Source organism: Podarcis melisellensis (assembly GCF_964234715.1).
Source record: "Podarcis melisellensis genome assembly, chromosome: 6".
Taxonomy (NCBI): domain Eukaryota; kingdom Metazoa; phylum Chordata; class Lepidosauria; order Squamata; family Lacertidae; genus Podarcis; species Podarcis melisellensis.
In genome coordinates, this window is record NC_138538.1 from 47,340,806 (window position 1) to 47,352,968 (window position 12,163).

At 41.3% G+C, this 12,163-nt stretch overlaps 1 protein-coding gene across 2 annotated transcripts in view; it reads right to left on the minus strand.

The window, feature by feature from the left end:
• Window positions 1-12,163, minus strand: part of SORT1 (sortilin 1) — a 49,521-nt gene that overhangs the window by 11,625 nt on the left and 25,733 nt on the right. The window contains exons 3-13 of one of the 2 annotated variants that reach the window (XM_081915387.1): window positions 11,375-11,448; window positions 8,712-8,814; window positions 7,660-7,824; window positions 6,243-6,316; window positions 5,686-5,735; window positions 4,716-4,843; window positions 3,840-3,984; window positions 3,130-3,285; window positions 1,786-1,892; window positions 982-1,084; window positions 588-756 (exon numbers count right to left, since the gene is read on the minus strand). In XM_081915387.1, the coding sequence (XP_081771513.1) occupies window positions 588-756; window positions 982-1,084; window positions 1,786-1,892; window positions 3,130-3,285; window positions 3,840-3,984; window positions 4,716-4,843; window positions 5,686-5,735; window positions 6,243-6,316; window positions 7,660-7,824; window positions 8,712-8,814; window positions 11,375-11,448 (1,274 nt within the window). Of the gene's footprint in view, window positions 1-587; window positions 757-981; window positions 1,085-1,785; window positions 1,893-3,129; window positions 3,286-3,839; window positions 3,985-4,715; window positions 4,847-5,685; window positions 5,736-6,242; window positions 6,317-7,659; window positions 7,825-8,711; window positions 8,815-11,374; window positions 11,449-12,163 lie in introns of both variants that reach the window. The other variant, XM_081915386.1, reaches the window with a different exon arrangement.

Here is a 12,163-nt window from a genome sequence, read left to right on the forward strand (position 1 = left end):
CTTTAACTGTGATTCCTGCAATGTATGGGGTTGGACTAGATGACCTTTGGTGTGCCTTCCAAGTCTACAATTATATGACTGACTTCTTTGCAAATGAGTGCCAGGAAAAGGTGATTTGTAATGGAGAAGTGCACTGGGACTTCTTCTGTCTGTTGCTTTTATCCTAGCTGGAATTCCAAACATATTTATGTCTGCCTGTTCTGGACGAAAGCTTGTCAATAGGGATAGAAATTAGTGGTTCTTCTGAAATCACTCCTCTCAAGCAACAGCTTCGTGGTTAGGATAGCCTCATTCCTTTCAAACGTTCTAAATTGAGAGCAACCCAGTTTCTTCCTTTACATCATTCTACAGCAGTATTTCATAGATTGGGGTCCCTAGCTGTTGTTGGACTTCCCAGCATCCCTGGCCACTGGTCCTACTAGCTAGGGATGGTGGGAGTTGTAGTCCAACAAACAGCTGGGCCCCCAAGTTTGAGTAACACTGTTCTCTAGGGATGGTTCCAAGTGACGTAACAGTGAGGAAGTGGGCACTGAACTTCTCATGTCCTCCCACCATAGAAGTATTAACAAAATTAAGTTCCTGCATACTTAATCACATTGATAGGATGATCCGTTTGCTCAACAGCCACAATGATGCCCCCAGAATCCAGGATGGCATAGTGATGGGGTCCTTCAAGCATCCGTGCCCAAGTGTAGCCGCCATCATCCGAAATGTAAACATCTGGGTTTATTATTGAAATGGCATCCCCAACACTTCCTGCAACACAAGGCCATTGCCAATACAATGGATATGAGTACACTACAGTTCTCTCATGAAGGTCCACCACTTATATTCATTCCTAAGTTCACCCACCCTTACTGGCGGAAGAAGGAAAAAAACAGATCTGTAAAATACAGAAACCAGTAGACAATCCCAAGTAAAGCCTCATCCTTTGCCAATTATCTTACATCGTATTATACGTGCATAAGGATAATTGATTACCGTGAGCAATGACAATTCCAACAGCATTGGGCTCAGACAGAGGAGCCATTGGTACATTCAGCTTCTGGGAGATGCTGTAAGATGCATGGATGTGAAGGCTGCACTGTAAATGTAAGACAACCCCAATAAGAAAAAGAGGCAAAATGGTGAAGCATTAACATATTTGGTCTTATTAAAAGCAAAACAACAAAAAAAACCCTTGAATTTCAACAGAATTGCCACAAAGGAGAACCTTTACTGGTGCAAATCCAAGGCAAACTGAACCCAAGCTTCCAAGCTTTATTAGCTGACACACTGTGTTTTGAATAGCACATGGACCAAGGCAGCTTCTTCGACACGTAATCCTGTTCCCTTCTGTTGTTGTTGTTTTAAATCAGGCAGAATTACAAACTGTTTTCTGTTGCATAGTTTGGGCCCAGCTCACTGAAGAAAGTTTCTTGAGCATTCCACTCCTCATGCAAAACATCCCCAAAAATATGCTTTATTTTTATCTTTATTGTCAGTTAGATGCTCTAACCACGCAGCATGAGATAATACAACTATTGGTAAGCCAATTTCCTAGTGAATATTTACAAAGGCTACAGCAACTTTAATACGTTTAATGCTATTTCAAGACCTATAAATTTGGTCTCTAACTATGATTTTGCACACCCTGTACCACCACACCCTAATCTTGCACTTGAGTCATACACTCAATTTACTAGAAAGCATAGTTTTCAGTAGAACCAACTTCCAAACAAGTAACTTAGAACTATAACTTGGCCTGACAATATTATCCTACATCCAATATATAAACATACAAACCTTTTCCTTATTTTTGGCAGTTGAGTCACATTTGGCATTTTCAGGTTTCCTCAAGTGCACCCACTCCCCTCCTTGATCAAAGGTAATCACCGATTGAATGGAATTATCTGATTGAGAGGAGAAAATGTCAGTATTTGTGCAATAAATTCTATACAACATACTTACTCTCTGAGTAAAACCCAATGCTGTGCTAAGTCTCACATTCCATCGGTGCAAGGATTTTATTGTGAAATGGAACTTTATCCCCCTCTCCTCCTCCCATACGCTCCCTAAATCTGTTCCATGGGTTTCCCCAACCCTCTAGATTATATTTGGGGAGGGTGTGGAGTAAGTGCTGAAGGGGGGGGGGAAGAGCCCTGTGGCACAAGTGGAAATGCTTTCACTAATGGGATGCAAAGGTTGAATGCCACCTGCTATAATTAAAAAAATGAATGCTTTATTTTATTCCCATGCCATGAAGCAACATTCCAAGCATTCAAAAAGACAAGACATCTTGCAAAAGAGGACCAAACTCTTTGAAAATTGAGTAAGACTGCAAACCTAGTCCCACACTGCGCTGTTGAGACTCACTGGGTTGGCTCCTGCAGCACACCGACTGAGTTCAATGTCAGGCCATCAGCCATTATTTCAGGGACAACCTTTCCAGTATTGACAGCTTGATATTAAAGCTCCAGCCCCTTTGCAGATGTGTCATCTTTCTGCTTCAAATAAGACACTCCTGATTCCCATCTATAGGAACTGTCAACCTTACAACACAGTTTAACATATGAGTTTGGCTTCCTTACTTCTCTCAGACTGTCTAAAGAGATTCAACCTGGGCTGAAACTAAGTAACTCTCTGGTATGCATGGGAAACCTGTGGCTCTCCAGATGTTGCTGGACTACAACTCCCATCATCCCTGTCTCTTGACCATGCTTGCTGGAAATGATAAGAACTGACTATATGAAGAAGCACAGGTCTCCCATCCCTGCTTTACAGGATGGGTATTAACAGACATAGTAAGCACAGGAACAGATCAATGTTGATTATTCCTATTAACTTCATAAAAGCAGAAGAGACCAGTACTGCAAGACAAGTGAACTTGTCCTGGACAAACTAAGACAGTAACATGATTGTTTCCTTTAGTCAAAACACCTATGAGAAAACCTAGCTTCAAAACAAGCTATTTCAAACAAATTAGCAAACATAAGCATTATGGATCTCCCAAATGGATCTCCCAGAAATGCCTCAATTCCATCTCACTGAAAAGTTTCAGCTACTTTCCTAACAGATTCCCTCAGTCTTCAATTACAGCCAATCTAGAATCCATGTCCCCATGACGCCATGCAGAAATTGAGTACTTACCCTCTGAGAGCACACTAGTGATGTAGATGCCTCGCAAGGAGGTCACGTTGGTGAAGTCCGTCTCTCCCCCTGTGGTGGTATAGAGATGCCTTTCTAGGGACTTCGAATATATAATGCCTTGGTCATCAGAGGTATAAATTGTCCCATACCCAGTATCTGTAAGAAAAACAACAGGTTGCAGGGAGGGGGTCCTTCCAAAGAGTCCCTAAGGAATGGGGCTCTCATCTCAGTATTATCAACATCACCATTAATTTGAGATTACCAGGTCTAGAAAGCTGGTAGACCTATGCTTATGTCAATTTGAAGGCTGCCTAAAACTATTACAATAAACTGGATTGGGAAATAAATGAGGACTATATGAAACAAATGAACAGGGCCACAGGGTTCTTGACAGAACAAGAGTGAGAACAGCGGGGAGACACCAGGATTTCAAGTGTGTGGATGCAACTACAACTGTCCTTCCCTAAGGGATGATCTGGCAGTCTCTTCACCAAGTGTATGATTCAAATGCTTTTTCATTATGAGCGCATATATGTTATTTCAAGGATTAACCTTAGGTGCCTATATGCTATACTGTTCATCTTCACATTTTAAGAGCTGGTTCTCTTCATGAACCATACGAAGTTTTGCAACCCACATCAAATGCATGTTGAAATTCAGAACTTTTTAAGATTTTTAAGTATACACCACACCAAACTCTCTTCTCTCACCTCCAGGCTCATCTACATGCATGAACACCATGTCATCATTAGCTGCCAAGATAGAGTAAAACTGCTCTTGTCCAACTGAAGGAAGTTGTGCCATGTTCCAGGTTTCTCCATGATCCAGTGACACATGGATTCGTCTTGTAGTGCCCTAGTGAAGGCAATGATAGTGTTGTTGAATTACTACCACATCCTAGATACTATTTGTGTTTATATAGGAGGTTATTCCATGACCGATACCAGAAATTCACACTACGTAGTCTTGATAGTATACTAAATAAGTAATCCCCTGCAATAACTCCCTTATTTATCGACCTGATACTATATCTTGGGATAGGAGCTGTAGGAGCACTTCCTCACTGCATAGTGAACTGTTATCTTTATTAAGGAGTGAAATCACTGAGTGGAATTTAACATCAAGCTCTTCCAGTCGTTCCATCTGTACAGGCATCCCAGGTTGCCATTTCTGCACTGTTTGAGGGTTTATCCTGACATCCCACCAAGCAAATTTTGGGGGGCACAGGAGTGGAGGCAGGGAAGCTCCGTTGCACAAGTAGAAGTTCTTGCACAGGGTTTCTGCTGACAGGGCTGATTACATGAACCTTGCCCAAATTTTTTAACTGAAAAATCAGTGGTGCTAAACCTTGGCCTGGATGCCTGATCAGTCAGCCACTTCTGGCCACTTCTACAGCTGGAGGGTTGGCCAAGGATGAAAATGGCCCTCAGACTAGAAAAAGCCACTTGCATTAAAAATGAACTAATATACATCAACATTCTACAAACAGTGGTTCCTTTGCTTTCTATCATAGAGGGGTGGGACCCACTGTAAACTAAACTCCTGGGACCTATGGAAACAGAAAAAGAGAACAGTGAATTTCCTACCTTTTCTGTCATCACAGATGCAAAGAGGAAGCGTCCTCCAAGACCAAAGGAGTAGATTTTGCTTCCTATAGTCTTGAATGTCTTCCCAAAGTCTTTGGTCCTTTTCAGCTCAAGTAACCCAAGATCAGCTTCTTGTGAAAGAGGAAGTATATGAACATTGTCCCAATTAGAGAGATAGAGAAGCCCTCTTCATGAAATACACACAGCAAAGAGATTTCATCCATTGAAGGGGTTGCAAGGCCACACCACTGCCCCATGAGCCTGTAGTTTCCCATCCCTAACCCCACCCCCAATGTCCCTGAAATGTCAATGAGCCTGGAAACTTGCAGCAAAAAAAGGTCAAATTGCATAGGCTACTCTTTTGCAGGCATCTGTGGTCAATCATGCAGGGGGTAGGCCTTAGGGGCTGGACTCTGCAACTGCTTCAACATGTGGTGCCCTTTTCATGTATGTATGAAAGGTGCTGTAGAGCAAATGGAAAAAAACAGCTTCAAAGGCCTTATTCTTTAAAGCAGGGCGATGCTAGGTCCATTTGAGGTGCTGGCTAGCCAGCACAGTGCTAATCTTGTTTAACACATAGGTATGCTGCTCTTCAGTTTAGCAGAACTCCAAGGATGGCTCATAATAATAATAATAATAATAATAATAATAATAATAATAATAATAAAGCACAGTATCAAAATACAAAATAAAACTCAACATAACCCAAAATTTGAGCAACACCATCAGAAGAATCAGTAAAAATAACTGATTAAAGCCATCCAGCTTAGAATAGGGCCTCTGGTGAAGATTGAGTTATTTAAGCATGCTCAGTGAGAGAAGTGGTGTCCGTTACACACTGTGTTCCTAAGCTGTTTAAAAAGGATGAGAACCAGCACTTGAAGCCATCTTCAGAAATGGACTGTCCGCAAGTGAATTGTTAAACAACTAACATGTATCATTATTACTTGCTGTACTTGGGAATACTTACTACAAGAGCCATTCAGGAATGTGGTGAAGAAAATGGTCATGCCAGAGCCCCTGGAAAAAGTCAAGGGGAAGGACACTGAGAGCAAAGTCCTGAGAGCAAAGAAGCTAGCTAATTCAACAGCTGGCAACAGAGAGCCACTTAACTGGAAAAGTCAGGGATGAAATCTGGGACCCTCTATACAGAAGGCAGGTGCTCTACTGCCAAGCTATTGGATCTACTCTCCAAACAGCCCTGGTACCCTGAAGGTGAAAATGATCCAAAGCTGGAAAATTTAACACACAGCTACCAAGTTGCCCCTTTATATAGAGTTCTTCCTGCATATGCAAGTGTTCAAGTAGTGCAAACCTCAGTGTATGCAGAAGGCATTACAGCAACTTTTTTTTTAAAAAAGCATACAGTACAAACATGACCACAAGAAAGGCTATTAGGGACCAAGAGAATTTCATCCCAAAGAGAGTTATCTTTCTGTTTTTGCAAGCAGCCAGCTCTAGTGTAATCAAGAGAACATTAAACTACTAACTCTCCCTGGGGAACATGTTTGTTTTTCAGCTGCTCACCATTTGGCCAGGCAAACATCTTTGTGTATTTCTTTCCATTTCTCACCAAAGGTCTTAGATACCCACAGGCTGCCCTGAAAACATTAAGAAAGAATTATTCATCATCTGCTTAGCATTTTCAAGTCTGAGCTAAAAATATTCATTAAAAAATATTTTAGCCCAGATTTCCATTGAAAATGCTCAAGGTGGTTTACAATCCAACCAACATATTAAAAAATAAAATGCAAAATAATCAGTAAGGCAGAGAAAAGAGGCAGCAGAGAAAACATATCTAACATATCACAGAGAATAAGATTAGCAATTTGGTAGGCCAATTTTTTGCCGGAAAATACATCTTTGCACAGCAGTGAAACACGATCAGAAAAGGGTCAAGATGTGACTCCCCTTTAGAGAGTAACTGAAGCGTTGGTGAGCCCACAGAGAAGGCGCAGTTGTGTACAGCCAAGCACAACTCAGATGTTGGTGAGACATGGAAGAGAACCTCCATAACAGATTTTAAGGGCAGGAAAGCTCATATGGGAGAGGACAATCTTTTAAACATCCTAGTGTCAAATCATTTAGGACTTTAAAGTTCATTATCAACACTTTGAATTGGGGCCAGAAGCACAACAGAAGGCAGTAACAGTCTGGACACATTTTCTTGACCAGCTGATGCTTCCATACTTCAGTTCTGCCACTAGTCAGACTGTATCTCTTAAAGCAGCTTGATTCACCTATATACAGAATCTCATAGTCCTGTTAGAAAAGAACTTCATGCAGCCAATGCAATGAGTTTCATTTAAAATACACCCCACACTTTCATTATGTAACACAGCACTTAGGGCAAAGCAGTAACTATGACCATACAACTGCTGTATTGATGAGACAGGAACTATGACGCTGCCAATTATTACCACAAGGGGTCATACAAGAGCCAAGCCCTCCTGCCCACCCACCCAAATATACATTAAGAGTCTCTCCGGACTGGAGCTTTTTAGTGGGTGAATTCTGCAACATGTCACTGATGCAATAATTGTGGTGGATTGATACTGGACCATCCATCATTCCACTTTATTAGTTGTTCTGCAATGCTATTACACCATTATTGCTGTTTGGAGCAGTACTCTTGGACTACAGTACCAGAAAAGCAGAACAAAAACTAAAGCAAAACATTTGTGGTATAAAAGGTTACAAGGATTTCAACAGGACATTATGGGATAAGCTGAAAATGAAGCAGTGTACCCACTCTAGAACTTTTTCAGGTTTAAACAGTATTGAAAGTGGGATCAGGAATAACAGCCCCAATACCATCGTAAGTCCAAATCATCATGAATGCATAATAAAAAGGATGTCTGGAGGAGCCATAAATGGCTTCCTGGAGCCTAGATTATACCAGTGAATAAGTGAACCAACAGCTCTATTCTTCCCAAATCCTTACCTCAATACTGAGGGCCAACAACAGATCAGAATTCTGAGGGTGATAAATTATTTGCGTTGAAGGATGGAAAGGAATATCTGTCAACTGGAAGTTCTTAGCAAAATCAGATGATCGAAATATTCTTCCTGTATGGTATGGTCTAGGTCTGTCCCCAGTCAGTATCACCTAGTCAGAAAAATAAAGATCAGTGTCCCTTCTCAACATATCTGTGCTTCTAGTTTATCACAAATAAAGAAGACACCTGAAGCTATTTGAAACATTGCAGTTTTGAAGTTGGCAGAAACCAGAATAAAAATCCCAACTGTGTGGGAGAACAGAAATCCTCACTAACCCTTAGTGTTTCTTGTGCAAGTTTGCTGTGCAAATTAGTGCAAAAGGACTGCTTCACTAGGATATGAGTGCTTAGCTGAACTCCATTAATTTTTTTAAGACAATCTAAAAGGATGTAACATTTTTTCTCACATCCATCTGGAAGTCATGTGGGAATAAACCATACACATAAAGCCCAAAGGAAACAGTGATGACCTGAATAAAACCAATAATGTTGGTGTAAACATTACTTCGGCAGCAAACTAACAAGTCCAGAAAAGGTAGTAGAAACCCTATAAACCACCACCAATCATTTGACTATTAGAAATATGTCTTATGCAACCTGCTTTAGGATCAAACTTTGTACAGCACACTACAGAATGTTCTGCCAAGGAAACTGAGCTGCTCTGAGGACGAGACTTTGTGAAAATCACACAGCCATGCCTAGAACACTGTGTGATTGCGTAGGTACTGTAACCGTTTGATTTAATCTACAATCAGGTAAACTGGAAAAAGCAGGTAATGGCTCCAACATACAACCAGGAAGCATCAAGAAGGATGCTATTTCTCAAGGTCATATAGCAAGTCAGTGGAGAGTAGGTTGGATAGGTAGATAAGTAGAGATTTTGTAGCAGAAATCTGTACTTCAGTGATATAATATGATATGGACAACTAGGCTATATTGTGCAACACTGTAAACTTGTTAAGCAGCTGGAGAAATAGGAACAAAGCCCACATCCTACCTTCCCTGAATTTTCTGGTCCAATGGCCATTCCAAATTCTGTCCGGATGAAAGTGTTGTTAATGAGATCCGTAATGTCTACGAAAGTTTTCCCATAGTCTTCACTACAGTGCAAAAAAAAAAAAAGGACATTGTAAGTGTAAAAGCTCCTCAGTACAGGATAGTTTTGCAGATGCAGCCATTTGTGTCTGGAGGCCTCTTAAAACAATAGAACACACCAAAAAAAATGATAGAAGGAACCAAACCATTTTATGGTCACCCTGTGGAGGTCACTTAACAGCCCTCGTAACCTTTGTTTCAATGATGTGGTGAGCCTATGTTTGTAGTAAAGTTTCTGTCACTCGCAAAGTTGTTGAGATTTTAAAAGAATTTTTCATCCAAACACCAGGACCATAGTACCATACTGTGGGCTTGCCATATTTCATAAAGTAAAAATCTAGGCACAAAAATTGTTGAGCTTCGGGGAAATGGCAAAAACAACAATGCTGGTATGGGTTGCCATACCCCAGATTTTCTGCCTGGACCCTGCTTCCGCCTGCAGTGTTCCAGGTATGTCTGGGATATTCCAGATGTATGGCAACCCTACCATAGTAGCAACATCTGAACATGTAAAAACTAATACAGGATACCTGTGAAACAGGCAGGACAGCTTCTTCAGATGATCACATTGATCTGGCTGGGGCACAAGGCAGTTCTTAAAGTAACCTGGTACTAGGCCATTTAAGGCTATGTACACTAGCTGGAAAATGTACTGGTGGCCAGTACAGGGCTTTCAGCACTGTTGTAATACACTAGTGTAGAGCTGTTCTGCCCAAAAGCTGGGCTGCACTAGCTGCAATTTCCAAACCAACCTCTGGGGTAGGCCCACATGCAGTGCACTGCAATAGTGCAGTCCAGAGGTTACCAACTCATGCACCACTGTGGCCATGCTATCCCCGTCCCAGAACAGCCATACCTAGCGTACTAGCTGAAGCTGGAAAAAGGTACTCAGTCTTTAATTAGCTAGAACATTGCTGCTTATGCTCTGTATTTTAAGGTAACCTATTACTTTTCCTATTCACTTTATATTGAATGTTTTAATACAACTCAAAATGGACACCTGCACTTCCTCCTTGAACTTTGGTTTGTAAACCATCTCCCCAGGGCTAACTGCCCATGCTTACAGCTCTCTGGCAACTTGTAAGAGAGTTAAAACAGGAACACGTCTGAGGTAGTGACGTAAAGCACTTCCAGCTTCAAAGCCAGGGAATCAATGGAGGTGCAAGGGTGATCATTTATTAAAGGGAAGCCCCTCAGCAGAGAAAGTTGCTTGTTTATCGACAGCCAGTTACTAAAAATCCACAAAAGAGCATTCAGTCTAAAAGGAGGAAACACTAGTGAAAGTAACCATGTGCTGGGGAACACCCAAGAGGGCAGGATGGACTTTGCCTGGCATCCACAAGAAAACAAAGGCAGGGCCAGGTAAATATTCCAAGGGAGGGACTTGTTCAGTGTGAAGCTCCTTGCTCTATATAGTAGCCGTAATGTACAAACTAACCCTACGAGTTCCACATGTAACCAGCCAAGACTCCCATAAGAAGTCTTGGCCTCTACCCAGCCATGCTATCCCTACACTTTCAGAAGCCTCGAGTTAGAGAACTGCACATGGCAAAGAGTGCCTAAACTTTTTCTAAACTAATAACAAAGGCTAGAGTCTTTCCAGTTCACTTTCTCAGGATACCTGGCATTTTAAATTTGTCACACTTTACATATGTGAGCCATTCTTAAGCAGGGTCACTTGTAAGCCTATTCCAGCTGTCAAAAGGGGCAGCAAAATTTGGTGAGTGCCTGAACTTCTCAGCTGCCCTTTACCTTTCACAATGCGCCTGGGGAAAAGGGTGCCACCACTGCACACCACTCTTAGCAGATGCTACTCCTAGCCAAAGGGAATTGCTCTTAAGACTTGCTGTCTGTGGTGCAACTGATTTTCTCCAGCTGCTAAAAAAGAGAAGCTCAGCTGCACCAAAGAAACAAGGAAGGAAAGATCTGTCTGGCTTCTGTCTGGCAAGGAACCACACCTAAAGAAAGTGCAGTTTGGACTGTGATTCACACAAGCTCTATCCTAGCAGGAAGCATGGGGAAAGATAAGAGAGGTGAGCTTTTCAAACCCTCTCAAGCTTCTTGACACCAGTAGCAGCAGTCAGTAAGGAGCTTACTCCTGTAGGATTTCCAACAGGCAGGCAGAAGGGGGATGGCTTACTTACAGTCCCTTAAGGCAAGCTAGATAATAAAGTAGCATATCCATTGTTTAAAAGGCAGAGGTAACTGCCTCTGACAAATAATACACCACTTAGTATATGACTTATTATTAAACCAGCAAATCCCTCAATGATTGCTGCTGGGCTTTTGGGCAGCTTGTGCCTCTTTACATGTCAGAAAGTTTGACTCTCCCAAGACAGGGTAGACCTCAGGATGCAACACTGCCCACTTATTCAATCTGCTATTCATCACTGGCTTTGTAAAGAGGGTGACCTATCACTAGTTTAGAAGCTCTGTCCCTAACCACTGTACATAGGCAATGTGAGACTGCTCACAAATCCTCATATATAAGAATCGGCAGCAAGCTCTTGGCTTCATTACAATGTGCATTTCAGTTCATAGACATTCACAACACAATGCTCTCACCTTCTGTAGAGCTTAGACTGTCCAAAACTCATGATTACCAGAGGTATTTGAAATGTGGTCAATACAAGAATAACCTGGAAAGAGAGAAACCTGTTAGCAACAATAGTCTGAGAACAACCGCCAGCACGCACACTGTCTAAAAGCCAGGTAACCATCACATCCCAATAAGGACAAATTCACATATTTGGGGGTACATACATGGCTGAGCTAACACAAGTTTATGATTTTAATTGGGTTTATTTTGTCATGTTGGGTTGCTGTCATGCATATTTCATCACAAGTACAAATCGCAACACATTTTTAAAAAATGTTTCAGAAACATTATAAACTTGTGTGGAAGGGTTTATAAAGGTCAGCTGAATACACCAACATTCACTAGAATTCATTTTGCATTTATTTATTTTCAATGCTATGTCTTATCTTTGCAACTTCTTTTATTCTGTTTGATGACATTTTAGAAAAGCTACTTCTTAACAAAGTCACCCGTGCTTTGACATCCTAGCTTTAAGCGTCAAGGTGTTTTTCCCTAAGAGAGAAAAACTCGCTTAATCCCTGGTATACATAATTGGCCTGACACAGGTTTCTTAGTTAATAGCTAATCTCTCAGAACAATATAAAATAGCTAATCTCTACAGAACAATATAAAATAAAAGATGTTACTTTAGCCCAAAATTGTACCATAATCCCTTTGTATATCAGCAGCCTAGTAAACCTGGTAAGCTAGGGCACATCATATTGCATTTTGGAATTACCACACATTGTCATAAAATTGGATTCCCAATCCAATTT